Source organism: Oncorhynchus mykiss, chromosome 1 (assembly GCF_057628025.1).
Source record: "Oncorhynchus mykiss isolate SJ-2025 chromosome 1, ASM5762802v1, whole genome shotgun sequence".
NCBI lineage: Eukaryota > Metazoa > Chordata > Actinopteri > Salmoniformes > Salmonidae > Oncorhynchus > Oncorhynchus mykiss.
In genome coordinates, this window is record NC_143022.1 from 82424134 (window position 1) to 82440474 (window position 16341).

The window sequence follows — 16341 nt, forward strand, 5'->3', positions numbered from 1 at the left end:
CATCGATTTATCTTGTAACCAAAATAAGACCCTCAATGGTTATTGGAAAGGAGCATCAAGCTCATCAACTTGCCCTTTTCCCATCCTGTGAAGTTCATCATCATTTATTTAATCTGTAGCCTAATAAACTGAGTCGTAGTGGGAGGACCACACGCCATCGCGTGACTTCAGGTTTACTTCGATATGATGGTTATTATATCAATATTTACTCATAAAAGCCTTTCTTCCACCGATTTAAAAAAATAAGAACTTTATTGCATAATTCATTTTACCGACACATAATGATCCCACATTGTCAACATTTGTAAAGTTTACCGAAAAATGTTCCGGTTCCATGAGGCCTGTCATGACATTTGTTTTATCCGACATGTACAATGAACAAGAAATATGAACGCAACATGTAAAGTGTTGGTCCCATGTTTCATGAGCTGAAATAAAAATCCCAGAAATGTTCCATATGCACAAAAAGCTTATTTCTCTCAAAAGTTGTGCACAAATTTGTTTACATCCCTGTTAGTGAGCATTTCTCATTTGCCAAGATAATCCATCCACCTGACAGGTGTGGCATATTAAGAAACTGATTAAAAAGCGGGCGGTTTGCTGATGTCAATGTTGTGAACAGAGTGCCTAATGGTGGCAGTGGGGTTATGTTATGGGCAGGCATAAGCTACGGAGAAGAAACAAAATTGCATTTTATCGATGGCAATTTGAATGCACAGAGATAGCGTGACGAGATCCTGAGGCCCATTGCCGTGCCATTCATCCACGACCATCACCTCATATTTCAGCATGATAATGCATGGCCACATGTCGCAAGGATCTGTACACAATTCCTGGAAGCTGAAAATGTCCCAGTTCTTCTATGGCCTGAATACTCACTGGACATGTCACCCATTGGGCATGTTTGGGATGCTCTGGATGGACGTGTATGAAGGAGATGTGGCAAATGTTGGTCACACCAGATACTGACTGGTTTTCTGATCCACGCCCCTACCTACCTTTTAAGGTATTTGTGACCAACAGATGCATATCTGTATTCCCAGTCATGTGAAATCGATCGATTAGAAACCTAATTTATTTATTCTAATTGACTGATTTCCTTATATGAATTTTTGAAATTGTTGCTTGTTGCATTTTCGATTTTTGTTCAGTATACTTGCAAAAAAAGGTTGGATGGCAACCTGGTTGGTTACTGACTCACTTATCACGGTATTGCTAATGCAGCATTTGACTGAGTGACAGACAGCAGAATTTACAGTTCCGAATGGATTTGTCTCATCTCTGCTGTTATTCTCATCTGTTTCTTCCCCATAGAAATCCTAAAGCCACTGTTCAAAGAACCAACAAGAAAGTGAACAATGACTCAACACTGCGCATACAAAACCTCTCCATCCTGATCCGACAGATCAAGTCCTATTACCAGGTGAGTGTACAGTGAACCCTGAAGCTCTAATGGAAACATGATAGAGTGCATCTGGTGCTGAGGTCTGGTTCGTTGTGCTGAGCTGTTGAAACCATGCGTCTCCTAGCTATTTGGGATCAATGACGTATTTGTCTCTGAGGTTTGTCATCAAGACAAGTTTCAGTGGAGACTGCCTTGGACGTATGTACACACACACACACACACACACTTACATTTAAACTACCCTATAAACACACACACACATTGGAAAATAAGTATAAACACACATATTTGAAGATGTCTGTGGTTGGTGTGATGTGGGACAGGGACCTCCATCCAGATGTCACAGAGGATTCTATAAATGGACGGGAGCTGCATGCAGACAGTCAAAGGTTTAGAGCTGAAACACTGATGTGGGTCTCACGCTTTCACTAATGAAGATCCGGGATGTATTTTGGCTTCAGTTTTGTGAAGGCGCCGAACAGTATTAAAATGGACACAAAATTAGGAGTTACTTCCCCACTATAGTAGCTTTAAAAGCTGTCTGCCTGTAGTGTCTCTGTTTTGCTGCTCAGCTGAGGTTTTTACTGCATTAGATCATATCATGTTCTTGCATGTGAGAGTAATCTCAGAGCACAGTTAATCATTTCCATTCTGCTCAAGTAATGAGACTTCCAATTAATCTGATGAACAGAGGGAAGGGGGGGCTTCCTGCTGACGATCTGGTATATGCCATGATTGCAGAGGGGAGGGGCTTTGGTCTTAATATCCTACATGTATTTTTTATTTAACCTTTTTACGCCAAGGAACTTCAAACGTTCCACCTTCTCCACTGCTGTCCCGTCGATGTGGATAGGGGGTGCTCCCTCTGCTGTTTCCTGAAGTCCACAATCATCTCCTTTGTTTTGTTGATGTTGAGTGAGAGGCAAGTCAGTTAAGAACAAATTCTTATTTACAGTGAAGGCCTACCCTTGCCAATCCCTAACCCGGACGACGCTGGGCCAATTTTGCGAAGCCCTGTGGGTCTCCCAATCACAGCCGGTTGTGATACAGCCTGGAATTGAACCAGGGTCTGTAGTGATACCTCTAGCATGGAAAGCTTATCTAGCAGTCAGCACATCTGTCCAGCAGCTTTTTGCCAACCTCGCAGTCAAGAGGGAACACACTTAGTACTTCACATAGAGGGCAACAAAGAATTTCAGCCATGATAATTTGGTGTTTCTGCTGAAGGCGTTGCTGCTGGAAGAGATAATTGGTCGTCTCAGTGTGTCTTGGCACTCTGAATGATGATCAGGTAGTACGAGATCCAGCATGCACAACATAAACTGCTGGAATGCTTGGAGTTGAAGGTGTGGGAGTTATCAAGCATCACAGTCTCAGTGAAGAGAGGATTTCCCACGAAGTCTCTGTCATTGGTCTTTCTATAATCATCTGCAGCTCAGCAAGTCTCATAGCAGCAACTGAAATACAATCTAATTTTATTCATCACATGCTTCGTAAAGGACATGTGTGAACTAAGAGTGAAATGCTTACTACATAGTCTCATTCCAATAAGCCCAATGCTCATCATCAAATGTTATTGGTCACATGCACCGAACACAGCAGGTGTAGACTTTACACTGAAATGCTTACTTACGGGCTCATTTCCACCAGTCCAGAGTTAAAAGGTAAGACAAATATTTGCTAAATACCATATTGAAGAGTAGGATGATGGCCAAGGCTCTGGTCAAAGCTTGGTTAACAGTCATACTTGGGTAGAAAGAATGTCCATTACCTTGGAACATCCAATATAAACATCCCATGAACATCTCATTGAAACAGGGCCATTGTTTATCGACAGGTCATTAGCCTTGAGAAAGCCCTGCTAGGCCCTCTCAAAATGTCTTTCAAAATTATCTGTCACAGAGCCAAGAGCCTTTAATAAGACCCTTAGTAGCCGCATGTAAGCTGGAAGCAGTAGCCGCAAGCACAACGAAACAATAAAAGTGTTGTGCTTCTAGGGTGGGTGTCATCAGTCTTTTCCTGGCCCTCCCTGCCTTTGTGTTAACCTCATAATTCATTATATATATATTCAGCCCGGTGTCCATTAGAAGCCCCCACTGTTCCTCCTGCCCTTTTTCTAGCAAGTCTCTCAATGGTCGTTGAGAGGCTTTAGCTCCCACAATCAACTACCCAGTTAACTGGAAACGCCTTGGCATTTTCCCTTTGTGTGGACAACATTTTCCCTTTGTGTGGCGTTGTTTTGGTGTTGGAGTAGACATGAGCAGAGCCTTGTCAGTTTGAGATCCACTTGATTACTACTTCATTCACTTTTCATCAAGGGTTGAGATTGGATGGATGACTGGCCTTTGGTGTGGATGACAACAGTTGTTGACTAGTAGATCAGAGTGGGCCAGCTGGCAGCAACCACTGCTTGTCTTTTTCTGGTGTCACTTTTTTCGCTGATTAGGGAACACCAGTAATCGCTCTGCTGAAACAAGAACAGCTCAGTCTTACGATCTTGAATGATGTGTTTAGAAGCAGAGTGCAAAGACATTCGCTCAGATTAAAGGTCAATTGCCGGTCAACAGACCCCTTGACATCTTAGTGAGGCCTTGGCTTGAAGCCACCTTCAGCACATACTTTTTATTCCTAGGCTCTGGATTACCTACTATCCAGCCTTAAGTTGTTATCTCTGCCCTGGCTAAGGTTCACCCTGGTTCTTCAGTGCTGCTAGTTATCAACCTGAATGACTGGTGGGCCTGGTTGAATCTAAGCCAGGCTAGTGGATGGGTGGCCGATAGCCTATCGGTTAGAGCGGTGGGTGAGTAACTGAAAGGCCGCTAGATCAAATTCCAGAGCCGACAAGGTGAAAAATCTGTCTGTGCCCTTGAGCAAGGAACTTATCCCTAATTGCTCCAGGGTCGCCATTGATAATGGCAGACCCTGGCCGTAACTCCACTCTCCGAGGGTGTCTCAGGGGGAGTTAGGATATGCAAATAATATTAGGACAAAATTAGCACCCACCAAATTATTTACATTTAGCAGACACACTTATCCAGAGGGACTTACAGTAGTGAGTGCATACATTTTCCTATATTTTTTTATATATATTAACATACCAGGTCCCAATCATTCACCATCCACATCCTCTGCGGCTGTTCAAAGTCTAGAAAAAGCCGCTTGGTTATTGACACATTGAAAAATGGATTTGGTTTTCTTTGCTCTGGTGCCAGTTGTTCCTTTTCCTGCTTTTTAATTTATCCATTTGAATCTCAAACGTTCCAGATGGACATGTTAGAAATGTTATCAATTCTCTAGCTTCTATTTAAGGGAGTTAACCGCAGCATCTATAGTGAGCACATGGTAGCAGAGCAGATATGGTGGTGATGTACTAGTGTGTGTGTGTAGCTTGGTATTGCTTTGTCTGTCAAGCTTCTGCAGTGTAGCTTCACTCTTTAATATCAGGGTAGGAGGAACATTATTGAGTTACTGATCATGCTGACTCATCTCAAAGTCTTCCGGCGTCAGGCTATAGACCTCCACTCCTCTGGGATTACCCCCCCCCTCCCCCCCTCATATGTTTTTTACAGTGTCAGCTCTCTCATGTATATACCATGTGTCCCAATGTTTCTGCTATTGCACTTATAGACTGTCTAGACACACTGCTGCTTAAATATGTGTAGGCGCTAGTCACTCGATGAAATAGGGAGGTAATAGCCTTTTGGGGGTTCTGTTGTTGGCATGGAGAGGGTGTTACTATAGTACGATGCTGTATTGTGGTGGTGTTTTGTAGGAAGAAGCAATACTCATGAGTTGTTTCTGTCAGAAGGATTGATTAGAGCCAAGTTGCCAACACTTTCCTAGGTATGACTTTGTAGTATCATGCTAAGAGTGCATGAGATTTTCACTCTAAAATTGCATAACTTTTTATTTATGAAGTAGGCTATTCATTCTTGTTCATGTTCTTTCAGGATCTTCATCACTCAGCTGTACATCATACCTTCTTCAGCTAGGCTTTGGTCATTGGGATCAGGGCATGAGGTAATCATTGGTGGATGCATCGCTCACAGGTACTTCACAGTCCACTGAATTCCACTGTGAAGCTGTGATCCTCACCAGTTCACTGAATTCCACTGTGAATCTGTGATCCTCACCAGTTCACTGAATTCCACTGTGAAGCTGTGATCCTCACCAGTTCACTGAATTCCACTGTGAAGCTGTGATCCTCACCAGTCCACTGAATTTCACTGTGAAGCTGTGATCTTCACCAGTTCACTGAATTCCACTGTGAAGCTGTGATCCTCACCAGTCCACTGAATTCCACTGTGAAGCTGTGATCCTCACCAGTCCACTGAATTCCACTGTGAAGCTGTGATCCTCACCAGTTCACTGAATCACTGTCTGGTGATTCATCAAGTCTGTGATGGGCCAGAAGGCGCTTTGGAGATCTAACTCGTTAACTCTATTTCACACTGGAATTAGTCATTTTACAAACATTCCAAGCTCCATTTTAAGCGATAATGTGGAGAGGATGTTGGGATTTATTGCATTTTTAGTTTCCTAGTAATGATACTTAGTCATTTTGGGTTTGCCAGTATTGTTGAGATTAGTCCTGTTAAGGCCTCTCTTCTAGGCTACTCAATCCAAATGAATGTTAGAACACTTTTTAATTTGGTGGTCTCAGGTTGGCACGCGTACAGTACAGAGCTGTTTGGAGCTCTCGCCAGCCAAACATTTTCCATGTGTGTAGCATCACGTCAAGCTCAAAAACAGACATGACTTATAGGCCTACACTTTTCAGTATCGATATGAATTGAAGAGTGGACCTGTGTTATGTCGCCGTTTAGCACTGCTTTGCTTTGGGGTGTGTTGTGAAGGCAGTCGCTCGTTTTGTTTTCACTGCGTTAAGGGGAACAGAGCTCCATTCACACACAGGGCCTGGTCCTCGGGGAACTGAGCCTCATGCATCATGTGACCCCACCCCATGCCCAGTTTAGAAGCCATTAAAAAGGGGATGGCACACTCACAGCCCAGATCCTCTTTGCTATCATCCAAATGTTAAATAATCATCCACATATGAGGCTTTAATGCTGCATGTGTCTACTCTGAGCCCCAGAGTAGTGGAGCTTGTTTTAGAGGCTCAGGGAGACTGTTCCCCTCTCGGTTAAGGCTGGCAGACCTACACAAAGACTGTGGGCCAGAGGGCTGAGATGTCTAGAGCATAGCCTCAGGTGGATGTTGTTGTTTTTGTCTTGAACTTCATCATGGAAAGATTTAAAGGAATGTGTGTGTGATGTGTGTTGTTATGCGAAAGCTTCAAGCTGGAGGTTGTTTTTCTTTCTTTGAATCATCATCCTCATCGGCAATCCACAACATTTATTTCATTTGGGAATCTCGTAATCCGTAAGGGATTTCTTCCATGGCCCTAACATCTGAAACATGAGTGAATCCAGTTTATTAGGGCATGTAGGCCTGCTTGAGGCTAATCTCACATGCTAAACCTAAATGTCCGGTTGATGTCAGAGCTGTGCCGATAGCTAGCAAGCACGCATCATCCCCAACGGCCTCACAGTGTTGTCCTGGGTTGCCATAAAGATATGATTGAAGCTAGATTCTACTCTGCAGCCCCTGTGTATGTATATACAGTGCCTTGCGAAAGTATTCGGCCCCCTTGAACTTTGCGACCTTTTGCCACATTTCAGGCTTCAAACATAAAGATATAAAACTGTACAAAACTTATTTTTGTGAAGAATCAACAACAAGTGGGACACAATCATGAAGTAGAACGACATTTATTGGATCTTTCAAACTTTTTTAACAAATCAAAAACTGAAAAATTGGGCGTGCAAAATTATTCAGCCCTTTTACTTTCAGTGCAGCAAACTCTCTCCAGAAGTTCAGTGAGGATCTCTGAATGATCCAATGTTGACCTAAATGACTAATGATGATAAATACAATCCACCTGTGTGTAATCAAGTCTCCGTATAAATGCACCTGCACTGTGATAGTCTCAGAGGTCCGTTAAAAGCGCAGAGAGCATCATGAAGAACAAGGAACACACCAGGCAGGTCCGAGATACTGTTGTGAAGAAGTTTAAAGCCGGATTTGGATACAAAAAGATTTCCCAAGCTTTAAACATCCCAAGGAGCACTGTGCAAGCGATAATATTGAAATGGAAGGAGTATCAGACCACTGCAAATCTACCAAGACCTGGCCGTCCCTCTAAACTTTCAGCTCATACAAGGAGAAGACTGATCAGAGATGCAGCCAAGAGGCCCATGATCACTCTGGATGAACTGCAGAGATCTACAGCTGAGGTGGGAGACTCTGTCCATAGGACAACAATCAGTCATATATTGCACAAATCTGGCCTTTATGGAAGAGTGGCAAGAAGAAAGCCATTTCTTAAAGATATCCATAAAAAGTGTCGGTTAAAGTTTGCCACAAGCCACCTGGGAGACACACCAAACATGTGGAAGAAGGTGCTCTGGTCAGATGAAACTAAAATGGAACTTTTTGGCAACAATGCAAAACGTTATGTTTGGCGTAAAAGCAACACAGCTGAACACACCATCCCCACTGTCAAACATGGTGGTGGCAGCATCATGGTTTGGGCCTGCTTTTCTTCAGCAGGGACAGGGAAGATGGTTAAAATTGATGGGAAGATGGATGGAGCCAAATACAGGACCATTCTGGAAGAAAACCAGATGGAGTCTGCAAAAGACCTGAGACTGGGACGGAGATTTGTCTTCCAACAAGACAATGATCCAAAACATAAAGCAAAATCTACAATGGAATGGTTCAAAAATAAACATATCCAGGTGTTAGAATGGCCAAGTCAAAGTCCAGACCTGAATCCAATCGAGAATCTGTGGAAAGAACTGAAAACTGCTGTTCACAAATGCTCTCCATCCAACCTCACTGAGCTCGAGCTGTTTTGCAAGGAGGAATGGGAAAAAATGTCAGTCTCTCGATGTGCAAAACTGATAGAGACATACCCCAAGCGACTTACAGCTGTAATCGCAGCAAAAGGTGGCGCTACAAAGTATTAACTTAAGGGGGCTGAATAATTTTGAACGCCCAATTTTTCAGTTTTTGATTTGTTAAAAAAGTTTGAAATATCCAATAAATGTCGTTCCACTTCATGATTGTGTCCCACTTGTTGTTGATTCTTCACAAAAAAAATACAGTTTTATATCTTTATGTTTGAAGCCTGAAATGTGGCAAAAGGTCGCAAAGTTCAAGGGGGCCGAATACTTTCGCAAGGCACTGTGTATATATATATATATATATATACCAGTCTAGACAGTAGGAAAGTATAGACAATGTGATTTTTATGGCTTAGTAGAGTTGGATTTTACAGCTCATGGCATCATGTTCATCCATCTAAAAATAGATGGTCTCAGTGACTTCACCGTGTTCAGAGAAATTATAATTGTATGATCTATCATCAGTACTGCCCCTGTCTTAATATAGCCTAATATATAGCCTAACAAACCACCCTCGTTGAGCACCACCAGATCTCTAGCAGGCCTGGAGTACTCTGTTAACACTCAAACTGGCAGAAGTACTCTCTGTTAACATTCAAACTGGCAGGAGTACTCTCTGTTAACACTCAAACTGGCAGGAGTTCTCTCTGTTAACACTCAAACTGGCAGGAGTACTCTCTGTTAACACTCAAACTGGCAGGAGTTCTCTCTGTTAACACTCAAACTGGCAGGAGTTCTCTCTGTTAACACTCAAACTGGCAGGAGTTCTCTCTGTTAACACTCAAACTGGCAGGAGTACTCTGTTAACACTCAAACTGGCAGGAGTACTCTCTGTTAACACTCAAACTGGCAGGAGTTCTCTCTGTTAACACTCAAACTGGCAGGAGTTCTCTCTGTTAACACTCAAACTGGCAGGAGTTCTCTCTGTTAACACTCAAACTGGCAGGAGTACTCTCTGTTAACACTCAAACTGGCAGGAGTACTCTCTGTTAACACTCAAACTGGCAGGAGTACTCTCTGTTAACACTCAAACTGGCAGGAGTACTCTCTGTTAACACTCAAACTGGCAGGAGTTCTCTCTGTTAACACTCAAACTGCACCCTTTCGCAACATCCTGATCCTCACATAATCAGTTGAGAGGCTGGCTAAAATGAAACCCCTACAGAGAGAGGCCTTTTTTTGACAGAGAGTAAGTGATCCATCCCCATAACCTGCTTTAGTACAGAAGTGTACCAAGAATGACCTGAGTCCGGTACTCTAGAACCTTGACCTACACCACTATTTCTATCTAGTAAGTGTTCTCATAACATTATAGCCACTTCAGAGACTTAGACTTAGGTTGTCTTATTAAGCATGCATGGAAGAGCAGCACATTTCAAGCTTCATTTAGATTAAAGTAGAGAGAACAGAGCTTGATTTTGTAAGAGGGGCGGGGCACTGTTGGCACCTGCCAGAAGATGCCTGTCTCTGAGTGGCAGGGCAGGTTTCAGACCCTACGGGAGGGGAGTGTGGGCTGAGCTTGTGCCAGTGGAGGTGCCTCCACCAGGCTAGGTCCTTGACAGTCTGACCCCTGGGGTCATTTGGTCAGCTGATGCTACTAGTGAATGAGACAGCAGGCATAATTACATGGATGCGTTGATGAGAGGTCTGTCATTTATCCAAATCGGCACTAAATCTATGATCTCTTGGAAATTACAGTAACCTTGGGCCAGGATTGAATTGTTACCTACATTAGCAGATCTGATGTAACCAGGCACAGTAGAGACCATGTTTTATGTCACTATTCACACTGGGAGGTATTCTGAATTCTTTGCGCTGAACTCATTCAATTACATAATAATTTCAGTTGTGTAGGCTTATCTCAACTCTGAATCAGACCTACAATACAGTCTAAAGGTTTTCATTATGCTCCTGCTTTTTTTGAAATCCTCAACATTAGGAGATCTTTTCTTGCATTAATTTAACACGATACAGATCTGTCACGCATGGTGTTAAGTGGTGTGAGACTATGGTGTGTAACTAACTAGCCGGTGCTCAGGTGAGAAAGAGGAAGGCTGCTGTGGTGCAGCTTGTTTCCATTGTGTTGCTTTCTGGAGTTGCAGCCTCTCCCCCTCTTTCCCCGCTCTCCCCCTCTTTCCCCGCTCTCCCCCTCTTTCCCCGCTCTCTCCCTCTTTCCCCACTCTCTCTCTTTCCCCGCTCTCCCCCTCTTTCCCCGCTCTCCCCCTCTTTCCCCGCTCTCCCCCTCTTTCCCCACTCTCCCCCTCTTTCCCCGCTCTCCCCCTCTTTCCCCGCTCTCTCCCTCTTTCCCCGCTCTCCCCCTCTTTCCCCGCTCTCTCCCTCTTTCCCCACTCTCTCTTTCCCCGCTCTCCCCCTCTTTCCCCGCTCTCCCCCTCTTTCCCCGCTCTCCCCCTCTTTCCCCGCTCTCCCCCTCTTTCCCCGCTCTCCCCCTCTTTCCCCGCTCTCTCCCTCTTTCCCCGCTCTCTCTCTTTCCCCGCTCTCTCCCTCTTTCCCCACTCTCTCTCTTTCCCCACTCTCTCTCTTTCCCCGCTCTCCCCCTCTTTCCCCACTCTCTCTCTTTCCCCACTCTCTCTCTTTCCCCACTCTCTCTCTTTCCCCGCTCTCTCTCTTTCCCCGCTCTCCCCCTCTTTCCCCGCTCTCCCCCTCTTTCCCCGCTCTCCCCCTCTTTCCCCGCTCTCTCCCTCTTTCCCCGCTCTCTCCCTCTTTCCCCACTCTCTCTCTTTCCCCGCTCTCCCCCTCTTTCCCCGCTCTCCCCCTCTTTCCCCGCTCTCCCCCTCTTTCCCCACTCTCTCTCTTTCCCCGCTCTCCCCCTCTTTCCCCGCTCTCCCCCTCTTTCCCCGCTCTCCCCCTCTTTCCCCACTCTCTCTCTTTCCCCGCTCTCTCCCTCTTTCCCCACTCTCTCTCTTTCCCCGCTCTCTCTCTCTTTCCCCGCTCTCTCCCTCTTTCCCCGCTCTCTCCCTCTTTCCCCACTCTCTCTCTTTCCCCGCTCTCCCCCGCTTTCCCAGCTCCCCCTCTTTCCCCGCTCTCCCCCTCTTTCCCCGCCTTTCCCCACTCTCCCCCTCTTTCCCCACTCTCCCCCTCTTTCCCCACTCTCCCCCTCTTTCCCCGCTCTCCCCCTCTTTCCCCGCTCTCCGCCTCTTTCCCCACTCTCTCCCTCTTTCCCCGCTCTCCCCGTCTTTCCCCGCTCTCTCTCTTTCCCCGCTCTCCCCCTCTTTCCCCGCTCTCCCCCTCTTTCCCCACTCTCTCCCTCTTTCCCCGCTCTCCCCGTCTTTCCCCGCTCTCTCTCTTTCCCCGCTCTCCCCCTCTTTCCCCGCTCTCCCCCTCTTTCCCCACTCTCCCCCTCTTTCCCCACTCTCCCCCTCTTTCCCCACTCTCTCTTTCCCAGCTCCCCCTCTTTCCCCGCTCTCCCCCTCTTTCCCCGCTCTCCCCCTCTTTCCCCGCTCTCCCCCTCTTTCCCCACTCTCTCCCTCTTTCCCCACTCTTTCCCCGCTCTCCCCGTCTTTCCCCGCTCTCTCTCTTTCCCCGCTCTCCCCCTCTTTCCCCACTCTCTCTCTTTCCCCGCTCTCCCGCTCTTTCCCCACTCTCTCTCTTTCCCCGCTCTGTGTGTCTTCTTCTGCTATCTGAACAGCTTAAGCCCGTCTGCAGATTCACATTCACAGCATGTTTGTACTGTACAGTAGAGGATTGAAGTCTGCAGTGCTATGCCCAGAAGTGTGTGCATACGCACATGTGTGCGAACGAGAGAGACACCCAGCGAAGATTCACCCGGCTGGGGAGAATAAACCCTGTTGTCGTTGCTATGGTAACCAACTCTGAGTGCTAATTCAGAATGCTTGTGATTCAAGCATTCCAAGTTCTTAAGCAAGCAAGCAACCATCTTCCCCCTCTTCTCTTCCTCCTCTCCAACACACACAGGCGCACTCTCACTCTGCTGCACAATTGCACCCCTGTTTGAGTGGTGCTGGTAGTGGAACCTGGGGAGTTGGGGGTAGTGAGCTGCTTAGACAGACAGTGACAAAAACACAGCAGTCTCCTCCCTCTCTCCTTCCATCCCTTCCTACAGCTGGTTCCTGGGGCTGGGGTTCCACACAGCCAGGGCACACTGTGTTGATGCCCAGCCCAGTCCAGCCCCGCTGAGGAAGAAAAGGGAGTAGGTAGATCAGCATTAAAGTGCTGATCGGGCCACGCTAAATGGCAATTGAACCATGAGAAAATCTGCCTACTGTGAGACCAGGAGTCCCGGTTGTTGTCAGCTCGAATGTTGTCATTAAAACATTGTTTGATTGGTTGACAAGATGAAGAATGCTCATTGGTCAACCATGCATCTTTTGGTGCCCCGAGCGCCGAGCTAGCAGAGCGAGCACCACGAACCGTGGAGCTTGCAAAACTGCTTGCGTTTTGCCGCCCTACTCATTGAAATCAATGAGAGACCTTGGTTGCTTACTGTCTGTTAGCATCTTAAAGCATATGGCAGCAACTGTATTAGAAAGGTAAATCAGCAGGACAGAAGATGTCAGCAAGCAGTTTTATTGTGTCAGCAGAGCACACTGTCTCATAAGCAAATCTATGGATTTCACATGACTGGGAATACAGATATGCATCTATTGGTCACAGATACTTTAAAAAGAAAGTAGGGCCTAGTCTATCAGGAAAAAGTAGCCTCTAGGCTACCTGGCTAACTAGGGTAAGAGCGTTGGGGCAGGTAACCTAACATTGGGGGGGTTGGGGCAGGTAACCTAACGTTGGGGCAGGTAACGTTAACCCCCCCCTCATTGGGGGGTTGGGGCAGGTAACCTAACGTTGGGGCAGGTAACCTAACGTGGGGGGGGGGTTGGGGCAGGTAACCTAACGTTGGAGGGGGGGGTTGGGGCAGGTAACCTAATGTTGGGGGGCTTGGGGCAGGTAACCTACCGTTGGGGGGGTTGGGGCAGGTAACCTAACGTTGGGGGGGTTGGGGCAGGTAACCTAACATTGGGGGCGTTGGGGCAGGATTGGGGGGGTTGGGGCAGGTAACCTAACGTTGGGGGGTTGGGGCAGGTAGCCTAACGTTGAGGGGGTTGGGGCAGGTAGCCTAACGTTGGGGGGGTTAGGGCAGGTTGCCTAGCGTTGGGGGGGTTGGGGCAGGCTGCCTAGCGTTGGGGGGTTGGGGAAGGCTGCCTAGCATTGGGGGGTTGGGGCAGGTTGCCTAGCGTTGGGGGGTTGGGGCAGGTTGCCTAGCGTTGGGGGCGTTGGGCAAGATAACCTAACGTTGGGGCAGGTTGCCTAGCGTTGGGGGGGTTGGGTGAGGTAACCTAACGTTGGGGGGGTTGGGGCAGGTAGCCTAGCGTTGGGGGGTTGGGGCAGGTTGCCTAGCGTTGGGGGGGTTGGGGCAGGTAGCCTAGCGTTGGGGCAGGTTGCCTAACATTGGGGGGTTGGAGCAGGTTGCCTGGGGTTGGGGCAGGTTGCCCAGCATTTGGGGGTTGGGGCAGGTTGCCTAGCATTGGGGGGTTGGGGCAGGTTGCCTAGCGTTGGGGGGTTGGGGCAGGTTGCCTAGCATTGGGGGGTTGGGGCAGGTTGCCTAGCGTTGGGGGGTTGGGGCAGGTTGCCTAGCATTGGGGGGTTGGAGCAGGTTGCCTAGCGTTGGGGGGTTGGGGCAGGTTGCCCAGCATTGGGGGGTTGGGGCAGGTTGCCCAGCATTGGGGGGTTGGGGCAGGTTGCCTAGTGTTGGGGGGTTGGGGCAGGTTGCCTAGCGTTGGGGGGGTTGGGCAAGGTAACCTAATGTTGGGGTGGTTGGGGCAGGTTGCCTAGCGTTGGGGGGGTTGGGCGACGTAACCTAACGTTGGGGGGGTTGGGGCAGGTAGCCTAGCGTTGGGGGGTTGGGGCAGGTTGCCTAGCGTTGGGGGGTTGGGGCAGGTAGCCTAGCGTTGGGGCAGGTTGCCTAGCATTGAGGGGGTTGGTAACCTAACGTTGTGGGGGTTGGGGCAGTTTGCCTAACGTTGTTGGAGCAGGTTGCCTAGCGTTGGGGGGGTTGGGGCAGGTAGCCTAGCGTTGATGGGGTTGGGGCAGGTAACCTAACGTTGGGAGGATTGGGGCAGGTAACCTAACGTTGGGGGGGTGGAGCAGGTTACCTAGGGTTGGGGCAGGTAACCTAACGTTGCGGGGGTTGGGGCAGGTCATCTAACGTTGGGAGGGTTGGGGCAGGTCATCTAACGTTGGGAGGGTTGGGGCAGGTAACCTAATTTTGCGGGGGTTGGGGCAGGTCATCTAACGTTGGGGGGGTTGGGGCAGGTCATCTAACGTTGGGAGGGTTGGGGCAGGTTGCCTAGCGTTGGGGGATTTGTTTATTTTTCTGCCCTTGAGCAAGGCAGTTAACTCCCAACAACAACCGCTCCCTGGGCGCTGATGATGTGGACATCGATTTAAGCCACACCAGCTTGGGTTTTGCAACTGACTAGGTATTCCATTTCCCCTTGCCTAACCAAAAGTTTGCTGGTTTTAATCTCCAAGCCGACTAGGTGGAAACTCTGTCTGTGCCCTTGAACAAGGAACTAAACCCTTATTGCTCCTTTAAATCGCTCATGTAAGCATCTGCTAAGTGACTAAAATGTAAATGTACACTGAACAGAAATATAAACACAACATGTAAGGTGTTGGTCCCATGTTTCATGAGCTGAAATAAAAGATCCCAGAAATGTTCCACATACACAAAAAGCTTATTTTGAAATTGTCGCATGTTGCATTTTATACATTTTTTCAGTATAGTTAGCATAGCATGTCAGGAGGATTCACATTCTGGCATAATGAGGGTTGTGGATGTTTTGAGCAACTCCTTTTGTTAACACCATGTTATCGCATAAATTAGTTATGTTTTGATGCACTGTGTGAAAACACTGTTTGAGCTGAGCAACATGGTACTAGAGAATGAAGGTTTGGTCTGAGCAACATGGTACTAGAGAATGAAGGTTTGGTCTGAGCAACATGGTACTAGATAATGAAGGTTTGGTCTGAGCAACATGGTACTAGATAATGAAGGTTTGGTCTGAGCAACATGGTACTAGAGAATGAAGGTTTGGTCTGAGCAACATGGTACTAGAGAAGGAAGGTTTGGTCTGAGCAACATGGTACTAGAGAATGAAGGTTTGGTCTGAGCAACATGGTACTAGAGAATGAAGGTTTGGTCTGAGCAACATGGTACTAGAGAATAAAGGTTTGGTCTGAGCAACATGGTACTAGAGAAGGAAGGTTTGGTCTGAGCAACATGGTACTAGATAATGAAGGTTTGGTCTGAGCAACATGGTACTAGAGACTGAAGGTTTGGTCTGAGCAACATGGTACTAGAGAAGGAAGGTTTGGTCTGAGCAACATGGTACTAGAGAAGGAAGGTTTGGTCTGAGCAACATGGTACTAGAGAATGAAGGTTCGGTCTGAGCAACATGGTACTAGAGAAGGAAGGTTTGGTCTGAGCAACATGGTACTAGATAATGAAGATTTGGTCTGAGCAACATGGTACTAGATAATGAAGGTTTGGTCTGAGCAACATGGGTACTAGAGAATGAAGGTTTGGTCTGAGCAACATGGTACTAGAGAATGAAGGTTTGGTCTGAGCAACATGGGTACTAGAGAATTAAGGTTTGGTCTGAGCAACATGGGTACTAGAGAATGAAGGTTTGGTCTGAGCAACATGGTACTAGAGAACTGAAACTCCAGTAACAGACCTCTGATTGTAACGTGACCCAGTTTTGAAGCGCAATGAACTCGGAGCTGATCAATAATTCAAGAGTAGACCGTGTGAACAGGAAGTGTAATCTATTCACCTCTCTCTCTCCACTGACACATCTGCTGAACTGTTTTACAGATGGATTATTTTCTCATCATGAATATTGCCAGGCATTCTGCCACTCCGGATGATAGGGAGGCTTTTCAATTTCAAAGCGCTGCAGTATTTCTGCCACCCCATTCTCATTATATCAG

At 47.1% G+C, this 16341-nt stretch overlaps 1 protein-coding gene across 18 annotated transcripts in view; it reads left to right on the plus strand.

The window, feature by feature from the left end:
• The window catches only part of LOC110530085 (girdin), an 80448-nt gene that overhangs the window by 16056 nt on the left and 48051 nt on the right, over nucleotides 1-16341 (plus strand). For all 18 annotated transcript variants that reach the window (XM_036986194.2, XM_036986199.2, XM_036986209.2 and 15 more), the window contains exon 3: nucleotides 1315-1423. In XM_036986194.2, the coding sequence (XP_036842089.1) occupies nucleotides 1315-1423 (109 nt within the window). The remainder of the gene's footprint in view (nucleotides 1-1314; nucleotides 1424-16341) is intronic.